We start from the raw sequence: 18,520 nt of genomic DNA, 5'->3' as shown, positions 1-18,520 counted from the left end.
CAATGTCGTCCGAAAACCTATACGCCTTAAAACCTCCCCCACAACCCACACTAGCAATCCGGTCAAGATCTTAGAGACATTTCGTCACCACCTGTCCAAGCTCTACTCTCCTCCTCAACCCTCCCCCGACGCGCAGACTTCGGACTTCCTCTCAGACCTCGACTTGCCCGCCTTATCAGTTTCGCAACGTGAAGCTCTAGACTCACCCATCTCGGACCTCGAAATTCGTAATGCAATCAAAACTCTTAAACTCAATAAGCGACCGGGTCCAGATGGGTTTACAGCCTCTTACTACAAACATTTCTCTGACCTCCTGACTCCTATGCTGACCAAGGCTTACAATTCCGTACTCAGGGGCCATTCCTTTGGTCCTGATTCCCTCACCGCTGCCATCTCGATGATCCCTAAACCACAGACTGATGACACTTCCTGGGCTAATTACCGCCCGATATCCCTCCTTAATATTGACATTAAGATCATGGCCAAAATCCTAGCGGCCCGCCTAAACCCGATAGTGGGATCTTTAGTGCACAGGGACCAAACAGGTTTTATCCCCTGCCGTCAGGCTGGTGACAATGTGCGTAGAGCGATACACCTAGCTTACCTGGCCCGCCAACGTAAAGTCCCTACGTGCTTTGTCTCCCTTGACATTAGAAAAGCTTTCGACACCCTATCTTGGTCGTACCTGCACACTGTGCTCCGCACGTGGGGTTTCGGGCCCCACTTCTTAGCCTGGATCTCCTCACTTTATTCTTCGCCATCAGCCTTTGTTCGATATGCGGGATTTAGATCTCCCACATTCCCTATAGGCTGCGGCACCAGACAAGGGTGTCCTCTTTCCCCTCTCCTCTTCGCCCTCGCTATCGAACCTCTGGCCCAGAAAATTCGTGCTAGTCCTGATATTAAAGGCTTGGAAATAGGAGGACATCACCACAAATTGTGCTTATTTGCAGATGATATCCTCCTGTTTCTCACATCCCCGCTAACCTCCACCCCCAATCTCCTTGTTCTCCTACAACGATTTGCTGCATTTTCTGGACTAGTCGTCAACCCCCGAAAGTCGAAGGCTCTTAACATCTCCTTGCCCCCCCCACTCCTTCAGCAACTGCAGTCTGTACTCCCCTTTACCTGGGCTACTCATCACATTCCCTACCTGGGAATTAAGCTCACGGCGGATCCATCGGAACTTTTCACGGCCAACTACCCTCCCATGTTGCGTCACCTCACTAAACTCATGAAAACTTGGGCTCCTTTACCTGTAGCCTGGTTAGGCCGGATCACCGTAGCTAAAATGGCCTTGTTGCCTAAAATACTGTACATGTTCCGGGTTTTGCCTGTACCTGTCCCCTCTTATTACCTTCGGCAACTCCAGTGCCGAACCTTCTCTTTCATCTGGGGCAAATCCAGGCCCAGGATCCCCCGTAGGGTCCTCTACCTTCACAAGCTACAGGGAGGTTTGGGTGTTCCCCAATTTGCCAAATATTACCAGGCGGCTCAGTTGGCACAGCTGCCCAAGTGGCACGCCACCCAAGAAATCCCCCTTTGGGTGTCCCTTGAAGCAGTGGAATGTGATCCCCTTTCTGTAGCTAATCTGTTGTGGCTGGCACCCTCAGACCGTCGTTCACTAACTAACCCGATCTTGTGCCATTCCCTTCGTCTCTGGAACACACTGAAATTCAAATACAAACTCCAGTCACCTCACAACCCTCTATTGTCATTTTTACATAACCCTTCTTTTCCCCCAGCTTGGGACTCTCCGTCTTCGTTCCACAGATGGGCTTCTGCTGGCCTCGTTAGGGCACACTCCTTAATCTTGTTTAATGCCTTCAAGACTTTCCAAACACTAAAAGACGCACATAGGCTCCCAAGCTCTGAAATCTTCCACTATCTACAGATTAAACACTTCCTAACTCCGTGCATTCAAACCGACACTTCCTTGCCCACCCTGACCTCCTTCGAACACGTTTGCCTTCACGACCCACATACCCGTGGCCTGATTTCCATGCTCTATTCCAGGCTCTCAGACCCCCCGAGTCGAACCCCCCCCCGTACACTGCTAAATGGGAACATGATTTGGGGCTTACGCTTGACCCCGCAGACTGGTCACAAATTTGGCAGACGACGAAGGCTGCCTCGCAAAATGTAGTGGCATCCGAGACGAATTACAAGGTTCTAATGCGCTGGTACCTTGTGCCAGCGCGCATTGCTAAGTTCTTACCCACGTACCCCTCCGTATGTTTCCGGGGTTGCTCAGCTGTAGGCACGCACATGCACATCTGGTGGACTTGCCCTACAGTTCAAAAGTTTTGGCAAGCGGTCTTTCGAATCCTCTCCACCCTCATGGAAGTACCCATCTCCCCGGATCCTTCGCTGGCCCTGTTGAACCTGAAACCAGACAATGTTTCTAAATTTCGACATAAGTTATTCCTGCAGGTCACCACAGCGGCCAAACAAACTATAGCGAAAGCTTGGAAGACGTCCCATTTGCCTTCGCCAGAACTCAAACATAGAGTCACCAACGCGATGATCCATGCAAAAATAGAAGCGATCATAACTGACAAGGTGGAGAAGTTTGATAAACTTTGGCACCCCTGGGTGACCCATTATCTGCCCCCCAACTTTGACGAAGCCTTGCTGCTTCCTTAATCGGCTTTCAAGCTTTGCATAGCTCACACCGCTTATTTCTGGTGTCCCCCCCGGCGACCTGTCTTACCCCCCCCCCCACCCCTCCCTCTCTCTCTCTCCCACCCACCCCTCTCTCACCCTCCTCTTTACTTCCCTGTTCTGTTCCCCTCCTCCCCCCCTCTCTTTTTTCCATTACTGCTATCTATTGACCCCTCTTCTTTTTCTTTTCTCTTTTTCGTTTTCTTTTTTGACAACGTATTTGTCTGGTTCAACTACTATTGTTCAACCACTGGTCATGTGGTAACGGAGAGCTATGTTTCCCCCTGTTTGCTACTCGTAACCTCATGCTCCAGCTGTCTTGGTCCCTGCCCAGGACAGCCCTATTTGTCCCACGCTTCCCTCCTCCGGGATCTGATTACCCTCTTGCAGTTGCCTCATAACTTGGTGAGTGCTTGTTGGCCGCGCCTCTCCTCCTGGGCACAGCTTGTTCCCTTTACGGGGTGCCTAGGGGATGGGTTCCTTTTACCCTTCTCCATCCCGAGATCCCCCATTGGTTCATAGCCTTTGTTGTCACTTACTGAGGTTTTCCTGAGGTTACGACTGTTTGTTACTTTACTGTTTGCTCTCTGTACCCTATGGGTTATTAGTTGTTTCTCTGTAATTCTCCAGTGCATGTTAAACGTTGTACTACATTTGTTAACTCCAATAAAATCTTTGAAACAGTAAACTGTGACGAAAAATCGGGAAGCTGATTGGATTCTATGCAGAGCTGCACCAGATTTTGCACTCCCCAGTTTTAGTAAATCAACCCTGATGTCTGTTTCATGACAAAAATAGCCGTGCAACATTCCAAAAGAGCTGCCATTTAAGTAACTAGAAAAGGCTGATCAGGGATCCTCATTAGGACACATGTGGAGGGAGTTCCTACTTCACTAATTAACCAGTTCTGGACCAGAAGGATTTGCCCCCTTAATGACCAGACAATTTTTTGTGATTCGGCACTGCGTTATTTTAACGGACAATTGCGCGGTCGTGCGATGCTGTACCTAAATAAAATTGATGTTCTTTTTTCCCCACAAATAGAGCTTTCTTTTGGTGGTATTTGATCACCTGTGAGTTTTTTTTTTTATTTTTTGCGCTATAAACAAAAAATGTGCGACAATTCTGAAAAAAATAAAACAATATTTTTGACATTCTGCTATATAACATTCCCCCCCAAAAAATTAAAAATCTATTTTTATCATCCTTTTAGGCCAATTTGTATTCTGCTACACATTTTTGGTAAAAAAAAAAAAAATTGCAACAAGCGTATTTTGGTTAGCACAAATGTTATCGCGTCTACAAACTAGGGGAAAGATTTATGTAATTTTTATTTATTTTAGTTTTTTTACTAGTAATGGCGGCGATCTGTGATTTTTAGATGGACTGCGACATTGCAACGGACAGACCGGACCCCTAACTGACATTTTGACACTTTTAGGGGGACCAGTGACATTACTACAGTAATCAGTGCTAAAAATATGCACTATTACTGTAATCATGACACTGGCAGGGGAGGTGTTACCTAGGGGTGATCAAAGGATTAATTGTTAGCCTAGGGGAGTGTTTTCTAACTGTGGGGGGAGGGACTTGTGAAATGATCATAGCGACCTGTGATCCTATATAGAAGGATCACAGGCGCTCTGTGATCATTTCAGAGAGAAGAACGGTCGGCTGTGTTTACAACAGTTGACCGTCCTTCTCTTTCAGTGGGGAGCGATCGCGGGTGCCCGGCGGCAATTGCGGCTGCTGGTCCCATGGATCGGCATCCCCGCTGATTAGTGGGAGCGGGAGCGTGCCACCGACGGTGCTTGTTTGCTCCCCCCACTCCAGCACCACTCCCGCGAACTGAAATACCTCTTTGTCGATTTGCGCAGCCAAGTCAGCCTGCCAGAGTATATGTGCAGTGGGCGGTCAGCAAGTGGTTAAAGGGAATTACATCTTTAGGGCTGAATTCAGGAAAAAAGCTAAATACCTGCATAAAATATATATGTGAGAGCTGTTTTACCTGCCAAAGTATTTCTTTTTCTGTCCTCCCAACCTCCCGATGTCCTCCCATCGGCCTGTTCACTGTTAGCTCTGTGTGCTGCTTTTCCCTCTCCCATCTAAGTTTTGCTACACAGGGGTTGATCCAAATCAAATTCAGGTACTTAACCACTTGCCGACCGCCGCACGACTATTTACTGCGGTGGTCAGCCCCTCACAGGCAAAGCGACGTAGTACTCCCACTCCCACGTGGTCAAGGACCCCCCTGCGCATGTGCCGGTGGACCCGATGTCCGCCGGGCACTCGCGATCGTCCGTTACACCAGAAGAAAGGCAGGCGGCTGATGTAAACAAAGCCTCCTGTCATTCTTCCCTGTGTAAGAATGGAGATCAGACGGTTCTACTATGTAGGACCGTTGATCTCTGTTCTTACACCAGTAGCAACAGCCAATCACAGTTAGAAGCAGGCCCCTAGGACACACTTAACCCCTCCCTCTCCAATACAGTTAACTCCTTCACTGCCAGTGTAATTTTTACAGTAACAGTGCATATGTATAGCACTGATTACTCCAGTAATGTCACTGGTAACCCCAAAAGTGTCAAAAATGTCAGTCAAGGGTCCGATCTGTCCGCCGCAATGTCGCAGTCCCGCAAAAAAAAATCGCAGTTCGCCGCCATTACTCGTTACAAAAAAAAAAACAACAAAAATGACAAAAATCTTTCCCTTTGTTAGTAAACGCGATAACTTTTGCGCAAACCAATCAAAATACGCTTTTTGCGATTTTTTTTACCAAACATATGTAGCAGAAAACAAATTGGCCGAAAATGGTAAAAAATTTAGATTTTTACATTTTATTTTTTTTTGGGAACTTAACCACTTGCCTTCTGTGCACTTAAACACCCTTCCCATCCAGGCCAATTTTCAGCTTTCAGCGCTGTCACACTTTGACTGACAATTGCGCGGTCATGCTACACTGTACCCATTTGAAATTTTTATCATTTTTTTCACACAAATAGAGCTTTCTTTTGGTGGTATTTAATCATCTCTGGGTTTTTTATTTTTTACAAAAAAAAAGAATAAAGACAGAAAATTTTGAAAAAAAAAAAAAGTTTTTCTTATTTTCTGTGAGTAAATTTTGAAAATAAATTTTTCTCCTTCACTGAAGGGCGCTGATGAGGCGGCACTGATGGGCACTGATAGGCTGCACTGATGGGCACTGATGAGGCGGCACTTATGGGCACTGATGAGGTGGCACTTATGGGCACTGATGAGGAGGTACTAATATGCCGCAATGATGAGCACTGATAGGCGGCACTGATAGGTGGCACTGATAGGTGGCACTGATAGGGGGCACTGATAGGGGGCACTGATGAGCACTGATAGGCGGCACTGATGAGCACTGATAGGTGGCACTGCTGGGCACTGAGAGGTGGCACTGCTGGGCACTGAGGTGGCACTGCTGGGCACTGAGAGGCGGCACTGGCGGGCGGCACTGCTGGGCACTGAGAGGCGGCACTGATGGGCACTGGCGGATGGCACTGATGGACAATGACGGGTGGCACTGATGGGCAGCACTGATGAGCACTGATGGGCAGCACCATCAGTGCCCACACTCAGTGCCCATAGTGCTGCCAGTCAGTGCTTATCAGTGCCTAGATGAGCAGGCACTGATGGGCACTGACTGGCAGCACTATGGGTACTGATTGTGGGCATTGATGGGGACACTGATGGCGGGCACTGTGGGCACTGATGGGGGGGCACTGTGTATGTTTTTTACCTTGTAGTAATCAGGGCACTGGTGATCAGTGCCCTGATTACATGTCTCTTTGTCCCTGGCGCTGTGCAGCTCTCCCTCCTTCCTCACACTGCAGGCTCCGTGTGAGGAAGGAGCGCCGGCGATGAGAGATGATCTCATATGTTTACATATGAGATCATCTCTCATTGGATGATCCGATCACGTGGTGAATGGCCGCTGTGATTGGCCATTCACCACGATCTGTGATCGGCCGTGTCCAAGGGACACGGCCGACACAGATTCTCCCCGCTGCGCGCTCGCGGGAGCGCGCGGGGGGCGTGTCACTGGGAGGCCGTTTAAAAACGGCCTCCCGAAAATTCGAGTCCGCGCTGCAGCCGTATATAGGCTGTAGCGCGGATGGCAAGTAGTTAATATAACAAAATGTGAAAAATATTGTTATTTTTGCAAAATTGACGCTCTTTTTTTGTTTATAGCGCATGATCAAAAAATCGCACAGGTGATCAAATACCACCAAAAGAAAGCTCTGTTTGTGGGAAAAAAAGGACATCAATTTCGTTTAGGTACAGCGTCGCATGACCGCGCAATTGTCCGTTAAAGTCACGCAGTGCCGAATCGCAAAATAGGCCCTGGTCAGGAAGGGGGTAAAATCTTCCGGGGCTTAAGTGGTTAAACTAATTGCATTTGAAAACATACATTTAATGTTGGATTAATGAATACATAGCGACATGAATTTGTGTCTTTTAAAACTGCCTAGAGTTGAGTTTAAAGTCTAACTAACTGATTAGTCTAAATATAAATTCATTACATTCCATAAAGTACTTACAATGAGTGATATCCGGAGGTCCGTAAGGATCCGTCATATATATTGTTGTGGGTTTCCCTACTTTTATGTAAACTACATCTGACGTGTTCTTCAGAATAGCTACAGCTTCTTCATGTGTCACTTCTTCTAAACTGTAATTGTTAACCTTAAGAAAAAGAGAGAAATAAAATTGTTGAATGGTTGCATCCAGCAAAGTTGCATCGTGAACAGGTGCAAGACATCATTTTTAAACTCTAAGGCCCCTTTCACACATACAGTCCGCTCAGTTCATCAGTTCAGTCACGTCAAATGTATCAGTTTTTCATCAGTTTTTCATCCGTTTTTCGTCAGTTGTCATCCGTTTTTCGTCAGTTGTCATCCGTTTTTCATCCGTTTTTCATCAGTTGTTATCCGTTTTTAATCCGTTGTCGTCCGTTTTTCATCCGTTGTCATCAGTTGACATCAGTTTTTCATCCGTTGTCATCCGTTTTTCGTCCGATCCGTTTTTTTGACGGATGAAAAATAGGGCATTCATCCGTTCAAAAAAACGGACATTGACGGAAGTGGATGAAAACGGATGTTAACTGATGATCATCAGTTGTCATCCGTTTTTACATAGAGATGCATTGATGTCCGTTTTTCATCCATCAACGGATGGATGAAAAACGGACAAACGGACAGCATGTGTGAAAGGGGCCTTATGGTGAGCATACACATAATAACAAACACCTGTTAGATGTTAAAGGTTTTATAATGATCTTTCACTTAAAAACCATCATCTGATTCAAAAAACAAAAAAAAATTGAGATGGGTTGAATCTTCTTTTTTGATAGGAACAATTATTTATTGATCAACCTGCCCATTTTGTGCAATCAAATTCTAAGGGAATATCTTTATTGCACTGATTACAGAAAGATTCATCAGCCCTGTGAAAGCTCCAAAGAGGGAGGAAGGTGAGTATGAAGCTGGGAATGTGGGGACCAGGGATGGATCCGGGGGGGGGGGGGCAATGCCCCCCCCCCCCCGAGAAAATATTAACGGCTCCGAAACATAGCCACCTTTCTAAACTATGAGGACAGGGGGGAACAAATTGGGACTTTAATTGAGGCAAAATGGTGTTGGAAGTTTAAACATGGTTGAAAACCATATGTTTATTAAATGATGACACATTGAAAGAAAACACATATCGATGGCAACATTCATATGTACCACTACATGTATAACACCCAGCAGTACAATAGACAATCAAGGTAAAATAGTACATGATAAAATCATAGGGATACATGATTGAAACCCATTTGGTAATAGCAGAAACATGACATATTCCAAAGTTGACATCTAGTGCTGTTTATTCATGCATATCGTAGAGCATAGCAGTGTGCCATCGTAATAGCAACTAGTAAAGTATGGTCAAATTCAGATGCATCATAAGGCCCTACGCGTTTCGTGATCATCATCACTTCTTCAGGGCCGAATGCATCATAGATCTAAAATAAAACATGTAAAAATAAATGATAGGTCCACACTTAGGGGAAAGGGGGAGATAACGGGGTATCCAAAAAGGGAACAAGTGAGCCCTCTCTGTGTAGTACTTACATAGCCACTGTATATAGGACGGTAGTCCGTCGTAAAAGGGGGGGAAATGCCCATGTAGTCTACCTTTCTAAACTAGATTGCCAGAAATTGTTGCTAGGGCCACCTCGTCTGGCACATAGCAACCAGTAACGTCAGAGTCTCACTCAGAGTGAGGCATATCGGAGAGAGGCCTGTGCCTAGTGCTGCACTGCACAGCTGTCTCCACCTACCTCCTCCTTTTCCGGTGCACAGCGGCATGAGAGGGAGTGACTTGGTTGGTGTGTGTGTGTGAGAGATCTTCTTCATGCCAATGTCTCCACTGCTCCGCTCCATCTCCGACGCCCATGGCTCACCACTGCCCCGTGGCATTGCATTCAGAGAGAGTGACTTGCAACCTTTTCTGTCTGTGTGCTGCTGCACTGCTGGGCTAACTTAGATCCATGGCTGCCCGAGTGACAAAAGTTATTTTACTGTATGAGGAACATTTAAAAATAAAAATTGTGCCTATGTTGGTCTCATGAGATTTGGAGTGAGATTGGGTGATGTCACTGCTGTGCTGCTCACTTTTCCCCTTGCTGTAGAGAAAGCTGTACCTGAGAATTTGCAGTGCATACTTCTCTCTGCTTCTAATGATATGCAGATGTAGATTACATGACATACCTACAGGGTAACTCCACTTTCATGGAAAAAAATATACCAACTTAAAAAATAATATAGCATAAACAATTGCTACACACGACCTGTTGAAGGATCAGGCATTTTGTATACTTTTTGTATACATTTGAAAATCTTTTTTTTTTTTTTGCTATAAAATGTTTTACAACCTCAAAATATTATATATATTTTTTTAAAGCAGATGCCCTAGAGAATAAATTGGTGGGTTTTGTCATTTTTATATGCCACACAGTATTTGCGCAGATTAAAAAATATATAAATATCACCAAACGGCAATAAGATATATCCCCTGCGCACAAGTAAAATCAATCAAATGAGTCTTATTAAAGACTTGTCGCTGCTACTTAAAAAAGAAATCTGTCAAAAGAATGCTCAAATCAAAATCCCAAATGGAATCACGAAAATAGTATTAGTAGCGCAGACAGCTCGCATATCATTCCTTAATGACGCGCAAATATAAAAGTCCTTTGAATGTTCAAATATGCATAAATATAGATAAATATAAAAAACTACACATATAAGCATCCATCAATATGTATAAAGGGTAAAGATCTTGCAACAGTCCTCTCCACCAAGTAGGGGTCACCAGTGTGTGTCGGGGTAAACAAACAACAAATCCTCCACCGTTGGGACATAAAGGGGGGGATGGCAACTCACCAGAAAAAAATGGCCCACCTATTCTCATAGGACAGGCTCACAAGCATATACACCAGTCTCCCTCTTGGATCAGTTGCAGCTGCAGCTGCAGATCTAGGCATTCATCCCTGGCGATCCTTAGGCAATAACAAACATCCCTTTTCCTTGCGGTAGTTCACCCATACAGTTTTATGTGGTTGATTGCTGAGCACCGGACAGAACCTTTGTGATGTCTCCTGCCTGGGAATGGTGCGGAGTCCAGGCTGCGGCTCCCACTGAGGACGGACAGTGGGAGCCGCACATTATAATATATATAATATTTTGAGGTTTGGGATTTTGATTTGAGTATTCTTTTGACAGTATTTGCGCAGTGACTTTTCAAACACAATTTTTGGGGAAAAAATTACACACTACAAAATCCAATTTTTTTGTAAAATATAAAAGATGATGTTACACAGAGTAGATCGATACCAAACATGTCACACTTTAAAATTGTGCACGACCGCGCAACAACAAAAAAATAAGTCAATTTTACTATCGATAGGAGACACTTTAAAAGCCTTTACGTGTTACCACTTTATATCTACATAGGAGGTCTAGTGCTTGAATTACTGCAGATGATCTGCCGTTCATGGCGATACCTCAAATGTGGGGGAAAATCGCTGTTTGCGTGTGTGCGGGACCCGACGCATGCGTTCATCTTTGCGTGCTAGCACGGGGTGGGGGGACGTGGGCACTTTACATTTTTTTTCTTTATGTATTCATTTTTTTTATTTTTTTTTATCACTTTTATTGCTGTCACAAGAAATGTAAACATCCTTGTGGCAACAATAGGCACGTGACAGGTAATCTTTATGGATGGATCTGGGGTCAACCCCAGAATCCCATGAGGAGGCTGACGGCTGTCTCTCCTCTTGTCAGAGCAAGTGAAGGTGTCCTGTGCAGTCGGACTGAAGGACCGGAGGTTGAGCTGTGCTGCAGAGAAGGGATCCAGAGTGTTGCTGACCAAGTGGAGCTGCTGGGCACAGATTTCCAGGAAAAACAGTGTTGTGAGTACTCGAGATCTGCCCTGGGGTCTGACTAGGATAGGGGGCCACTCCAGAAGGTCAAAGGGATCCAGGAGCCAGCTAACCGGTAGATGTGGCATAGAGAGGGGGTGCCAAGTGTTAAGCTCTGAAGATAAGGGAGTAAAAGGGGGCACCAGTGTGGGCCTTGAAGCGTTCAGCAGTGCAGCAGAGTCTACAAGTAGCTACCTCAGGAAGGAGTAACTGATGCAGCTAAGAGAGGACTTCTTTAGTAAAAGGATTACAGGAACAGTTCAGCGTTAACCGGCATCCGGCCAGCGTTAACCAGCATCAAGTCGGCATTGGCAAGCATTCAGCCAGCTTTAAGCCAGTGTTAAGCAGCATTTCTGAAAGTGTCTCTGCCAAATTGTGCATAGTTAAGTTAAGGAGTATCCCATTCATCCCTTCTCCCATCCAAATTCATAAATAAATCAAAAACCCAAAGATACTGGACTGGTCATTGTCTCAGTGCTCACACTTGGAGAAACATGCTTAAATGTGCTGTTGTTGCTAGTGGTAACCCAGGGGGACCCATATCCAGCAAAACAGCTGGGAACTGTGCTACAAAAACCCTGCAAAGTAAAGGCATAATGTGCTAGTATGCATGGCATATTAGCACATTATGAAATGCTTATCTTAGAACAAAGACCTGCACCGCTGGGCTGTGAGCTCTGACAGATGCTTTCATCATCACCCGGTCTTCCTTCTGAGTTCACATCCTCCGGCCATCTAATTGGCCGCGCCGCAATGACGTCACTCCTGCACATGCACACGGGAGTCAAGGGAGTCATGGCACGAAGCTCTGAAGGGACATCACAGGTACACCATCCTTTCAGAGTGCACATCACTGGCTGCATGAAGTGTGAATATCTCCTAAACTGTGAATGTTTAGGAGATATTCATAGTACCTCTACAGGTAAGCCTTACCTGTAGGTACAAGCCTACAGAATAGGTTAACATCCACTTTAAATTATAACTACTTACTAGTTTATTTTTTGGATAGAGTCGAAAGGGACTAGAACACCTGTCAGGTTTTTATTGCGGTTTGTTCTCTTCCTGTTAGGAAGATTAATCCCCTCTTTATTCCCTATATTATTTATCTTTCCATTTACTATTATCACAGAGAGGGAAAGAGAATCCCAAATTTTCAGTTGTCATCAGAACAGAAATAAGGGGAAAATCTTCCCCTTCAAATCTAATGTGGACACTAGCTCTGGTGACCCTGGCGACAACCAGGGATTCCCCAACTTTGCAGGGATTGCCTTGCGTTTCTCTTTGTGACTATGGGACAGGAGTGAAGGGAAATCTCTCCAATCGGACACAGATGGCCAAAAAATGGACAGGGGTTATAACCCTCCCAAAATGAAAAAAATAAATACATTTGCCTTTAGTTCTACTTTAACTGTACTGTTTAAAAGCAATTTAATTTAAATTGCCGTGTCGCAGCTTGACAGACTGAATAAGCTTTTAAGCCAAATTGCAGTTGTCATTGGTCCAAATTCATTCTTCATAATATGCTGTGGAGAATCTATTTGACGACTCAAAATACAAAAATACTACTTCCTATTTCCTAGAAATGTCCCCCCTACTTTTAATCAAAAAGACCTTACAGACCTGTGATACAAATAACTCAGCTGAAATGCCAAGCCATGCCAGGGGTAAACTCAGATCTCTATGCTGGAATCCCGGACCCTGACAGCAGTGACTACAAAAGGAGGAATTGGAAAAATGGAGGCATACATTTTGGGTGTAGTTGGTTAGCAAGCCTCAAATTTTGAAAGAATATAGCAGTCACTCTTACCATCAGCAACCTATCCCCGACTTGTAGGCGCCCATCTTTTTGTGCTGCTCCTCCTTCGATAATTTTGGTAACATATATACTGTTGTCCCCTGGAATGTGCTGGTTTCCGACTCCTCCTGCGATACTAAAACCCAAACCTGTATTGGGTTGAAACATGTAATTGGTTACAAGAAACAGCATTTAAATTCACAGTGCAAGATTAAAGGGATCATATGATTTTTTGTACATTCATTTTATCTTTATTATGGTCATTGCTCAAACCCAAATATGAATATTTTTCATATTATGAATAATATGACTTAATTGTAGCGCCCTCCTAGCTAGGTGCTAGGATGAGTGTATTATAGTTTTGGTTTCTCTGCTTAACAGGGAGGCAGCTAGGTACATTTATGTGCTGACTGCTTAACAGAGAGCTTTGAACAGTTAGTGTAGCCTGCTCAGTAGATTGGTTCCTCTGAATGCTGCCCCCGCCACTCCTCCTATCCAGTTCACTTGCGTTCTGCTGTCTCTGGGCCCCTATGTGCTCCCCTGGTCCCCCCCCCCTACTGTGCTCCCTCCCCTCTCCTGCCGGTTGCTGCAGGGGATGTGTCACAATAGAGTACCAGGAAGGGGTCGGTAAATATATAAGTCATAGTCATAGAAAGTGACATTGTAAAAAGATAAAATAAAATGATAAAATATAACACAATTAAAATACCAAAAATAAAAACTACTGACACCAGTGGGTGAACTTCCAGGATCGCAAAGGTCACACTTGCAACCGGGCCCTGGCATTCCACCACCATGGGGAGGCCCCAAGATGGCAGGAAGGGGGCCCACTGCAGAACTTGTGAAAGGGTCCCATGGCGGGACCGTAATAAAGGGCCCCGCTACAAGAGTAAAGGGCCCCAGGATCAGTGGGAAGAGCCCCAGGCTTAAAAGGAAGGGCCCCAGCCAGGGTCCGGGGGGGGGGAGGGCCTTCATGGTTTCTTGCACCGGGGCCCTGAAGGTTCTAGTTACGCCTCTGATAAGAGATTCTGACTATACTTGGTCATAAGGACCTCAATGGGTATTTAATTGTACTGTATATGTATTTCTAGCAACAACAAATGAGTTCATGTTGGGGGGGATTTAAGTGTTTTCAATCATTTTTTTCAGAGATATGTTTTGATTCACACATTCTACACAAAAGAGAATAAAATAGCCTTGCTTCTTTAAACATTGCCTTTGCGCAGATAACGTATAAACACAATAGAAAATGATTAAAACACAATACCTTTTGGTCCTTTAAAAAGTTTAATCTCTACAACAGTTTCAAGGATGGGTCTTCTTCTGCGTACATATAGACGAACAATGGAACCGGCTTCTTTTAGCGCTTCTACAGCTCTGCTGTGTGACACCTCCGAGACATCCACTTCATTCACTCTGAGAATACAGTCATTGACCCTGAAAAACACATTCAGGCAAGTTTACTGTAAATGATTCAACTGAGCAAAAAAATAAAAACAAAAATTAAACAAATGTCCTTGCTTTTATTTCGGCACAATGCTCTGTCATATAATTTTAATAGCATACGAAAGCAAAGCAAGAGTTCAATGAGAATGGCATGCTGTAAACAAGTACAGCGAAGACAATATATACCATCTCTGAGCTCTGCCAGAGAAAGACATACATTTTCTTTATACATAAAAATCATAACAAATCAGGCACTATGAGTCACTATATTTAAAGGGAGCTGGCAAGAAAAGGATTTTCAGATACATGCAGTATCTCACAAAAGTGAGTACACCCCTCACATTTTTGTAAATATTTTATTCTATATTTTCATGTGACAACACTGAAGAAATGACACTTTGCTACAATGTAAAGTAGTGAGTGTACAGCTTGTATAACAGTGTAAATTTGCTGTCCCCTCAAAATAACTCAACACACAGCCATTAATGTCTAAACTTCTGGCAACCAAAGTGAGTACACCCCTAAGTGAAAATATTTCCAAATTGGGCCTGAAGTGTCAATATTTTGTGTGGCCACCATTATTTTCCAGCACTGCCTTAACCCTTTGGGGCACAGAGTTCAACAAAGCTTCACAGGTTGCCACTGGAGTCCTCTTCCCCTCCTCCATGACAACATCACAGAGCTGGTGGATGTTGGAGACCTTGCGCTCCTCCACCTTCTGTTTGAGGATGCCCCACAGATGCTCAATAGGGTTAAGGTCTGGAGACATGCTTGGCCAGTCCATCACCTTTACCCTCAGCTTTTTTAGCAAGGCAGTGGTCATTTTGTAGGTGTGTTTGAGGTCGTTATCATGTTGGAATACTGCCCTGCGGCCCAGTCTCCAAAGGGAGGGGATCATGCACTGCCTCACTATGTCACAGTACATGTTGGCATTCATGTTTCCCTCAATGAACTGTAGCTCCCCAGTGCCGGCAGCACTCATGCAGCCTCAGACCATGGCACTTCAACTATCATGTTTGACTTTAGGCAAGACACACTTGTCTCTGTACTCCTCACCTGGTTGCTGCCACACATGCTTGACACCATCTGAACCAAATATGTTTATCTTGGATTCATCAGACCACAGGGCATGGTTCCAGTAATCCTTGTCCTTATTCTGCTTGTCTTAGGCAAACTGTTTGCAGGCTTTCTTGTGCATCATCTTTAGAAGAGGCTTCCTTCTGGGACAACAGCCATGCAGACCAATTTGATGCAGTGTGCGACGTATGGTCTCAGCACTGACAGGCTGACCCCCCCACTCCTTCAACCTCCGCAGCAATGCTGACAGCACACATACATCTATTTCGCAAAGACAACCTCTGGATACGATGCTGAGCACGTGCACTCAACTTCTTTTGACGACCATTGGCGAGGCCTGTTCTGAGTTAAACCTGTCCTGTTAAACCGCTGTATGGCCTTGTCCACCATGCTGCAGCTCAGTTCCAGGGTCTTGGCAATATTCTTATAGCCTAGGCCATCTTTATGTAGAGCAACAATTCTTTTTTTTCAGATCCTCAGATAGTTATTTCCCATGAGGTGCCATGTTGAACTTCCAGTGACCAGTATGAGAGAGTGAGAACGATAACACCAAATGTAACACAACTGCTTCCCATTGACAGCTGAGACCTTGTAACACTAATGAGTCACATGACACCGAGGAGGGAAAATGGCTAATTGGTTCAATTTGGACATTTTCATTAAGGGGTGTACTCACTTTTGTTGCCAGCAGTTTAGACATTAATGGCTGTGTGTTGAGTTATTTTGAGGGGACAGCAAATTTACACTGTTATACACTCACTCACTCACGCTGTACACTCACTACTTTACATTGTATCAAAGTGTCATTTCATTAGTGTTGTCACATGAAAAGATATAAGAAAATATTTACAAAAGTGTGAGGGGTGTACTCACTTTTGTGAGATACTGTAGGTGAATTTGACCCTGTCGCTATTAAACCAAAACTAAATAGAGCTATTTTGTAAAAAGACATGTTAAATACTCATCTGTTTGGTGGGCTGTTAGTCCATTCCTCTTTGTCAAAGTGTTACTAAACCCAGGAGCCTGCATTAACTATATTTGGTCTCCCACACTACACAGAAATGTCTTTAGTAAATATAAATAGCTTTAGTAAATATAAACTGCTAAATACCTTTTCTCATTAGCAGTACATAGCAGTCTTGGGACTTCTATCAGTGTCTGGTTAAAGCTTGTAGGAGGAGTTTTCATTCTCCCATGACTGTCCTATGAGGATACAGGACCCCTGACCGTCTGTCTGGACAGTGCTGATTGGCTCTGTGCTGATCACATGCATTCTCCCAAGAAAAAAAAAAAAAAAACCTCTAGCAATACACACCTAACTGAGCATGCGCAGCTTGTCCCTCAGCCTATGTACTATCAGGAGATATATTGGGGACGGGGAAGATCAGAGGAGACAGGATCAAACAGATTTTTTACACAATGCAGAGGAATAACCCCTTAGGTTTCACAGTGAGTATAACAAGCATGCATTACTGCATATACAGACTGATTTTACTTTTGTGGGTTTAGTAATACTTTAAATAGTTAGAGGTGTCAGGGTCATGTGTTGAGGGAAGTTCTCTTAAGCTTCCCCTTGGCGGGGTCATGTGACACATCAAAGCCGAAGAGGAGTTTAGGACACTTTTTCCTCGGCTCTGTACCATCTTTGTATTTGAGATCTTAAAAAGCAGTCAGGGTTGTCCTACAAAGCCTGCAGGGCCAAAGGCAACCCGCCTGCTGGATGTCTCCAACATGACTATACCTGTGCCAGACTGCCTGCCCCCCCTAGCCCTTCCTGGGTAGGCCAGACATTGCAGCTCACAATAGGAGGGTAAGCAACAAAGGCAGTGCTGTCAATCCAGAAAGCAGGGGGCAGGGCTAGGTGCTGATTGACAAGCTACAGACTGACAATTATGTTAACCCCACTACCTACTAGGGATCATCCGATATCGTTTTTCATTGCCGATACTGATATTTTGGTCATCGCATATCGGAATCGACAGATATGGGCTGATATTTTCGTACATTTAAATTTTTTTTTTACTTGACAGGTACTTTTGTGGAGGGATCTAAAAGACCCCAAACCCCTCCTCTGCACCTAAAAGCATTCAAAACTCCGTTAATCTGGAGCCATGGAGACCCGATCAGAGCCGAATGTGGCTTTGATCGGGTCTTCGACGGCCATGCAGGCTGGTTGCCCGGGTCTCCCGGTGGGACGGGAGACCCGGGGTGAGCCGCAGGAGGAGGCAAGGGGGGCGTGTCCCCTCCTGGGGGAGCGTCCCCTCCCGCTCCTTGTAATGACAGCCGAGCAGCTTCTCCACCGCATCGGTTGACATTACAAGACGGCCGACCGTCGGCTTTGGACGCCGGTACTGGGGTGAAGCCTCTAGCTTTCCGAAATATCAATAATATTGGCAACTTCCGGGGCTAATTCTGAGATATCGGGGAAAGTGCATATCGGCCCTCGATATATCGGCTTTGCCGATAATTGGTCGATCCCTGCTACCTACATTTATTTTTTTCACTGTAGAGCAGGTAGGCATAACCTACATGAGAGTGGTAACTCTGCTCTGAATTCAGGAGCAGTGCAGCATCATTCACCACACCATCACAGGATGCCGCATTGGGTGGACTTCACTGGCAGGATCAGCAGGTGTTTGTGGGACTTTTCCACGAGAGAAAACTGTAAGTGCAGTTTATGCAACATAGTTATAGTTTTAATGAGCAATCATGGTTCTATTTTAAATATAAACATACTATAAATGTGTAACAGCTTGGGGCTGATGTACTTGTTTTTTACAGGCTGAACTTCTTGTTGTTTGGTGGCCATTATAAGCACTGGTACATCTGCATTTCCTCCTTTTGCACTTCAGTACAATTATAACTTGAAGGACAAACCATAGACATATTACGTAGTAAAATCTGTGATCTGTGCAATATAGAGAAGCCACCGGTGTCAAGGTATTTTATCTTTGTAAGTCCCAAGCACCAAACAGACTCAATGTACTCAGAACAGATTGCATGTTTTATGGAGCCGGAATTCAATGCCAGTAAACTCCACATAAAACAGA

The 18,520-nt window shown here is 44.8% G+C and overlaps 1 protein-coding gene across 10 annotated transcripts in view; it reads right to left on the bottom strand.

Annotated features, from left to right (window-relative positions):
* Positions 1-18,520, bottom strand: part of DLG2 (discs large MAGUK scaffold protein 2) — a 2,359,657-nt gene that overhangs the window by 824,844 nt on the left and 1,516,293 nt on the right. For all 10 annotated transcript variants that reach the window (XM_082244450.1, XM_082244453.1, XM_082244456.1 and 7 more), the window contains 3 exons: positions 14,215-14,384; positions 12,960-13,096; positions 7,230-7,374 (listed from right to left, as the gene is read on the bottom strand). In XM_082244450.1, coding sequence (XP_082100576.1) covers positions 7,230-7,374; positions 12,960-13,096; positions 14,215-14,384 — 452 coding nt within the window. The remainder of the gene's footprint in view (positions 1-7,229; positions 7,375-12,959; positions 13,097-14,214; positions 14,385-18,520) is intronic.

Source organism: Pelophylax lessonae (genome assembly GCF_965119305.1).
Source record: "Pelophylax lessonae genome assembly, chromosome: 2".
Lineage (NCBI taxonomy): Eukaryota > Metazoa > Chordata > Amphibia > Anura > Ranidae > Pelophylax > Pelophylax lessonae.
The sequence above is the reverse complement of the archived record's forward strand: the minus strand, read 5'-3'. Positions and strand labels throughout refer to the sequence as shown.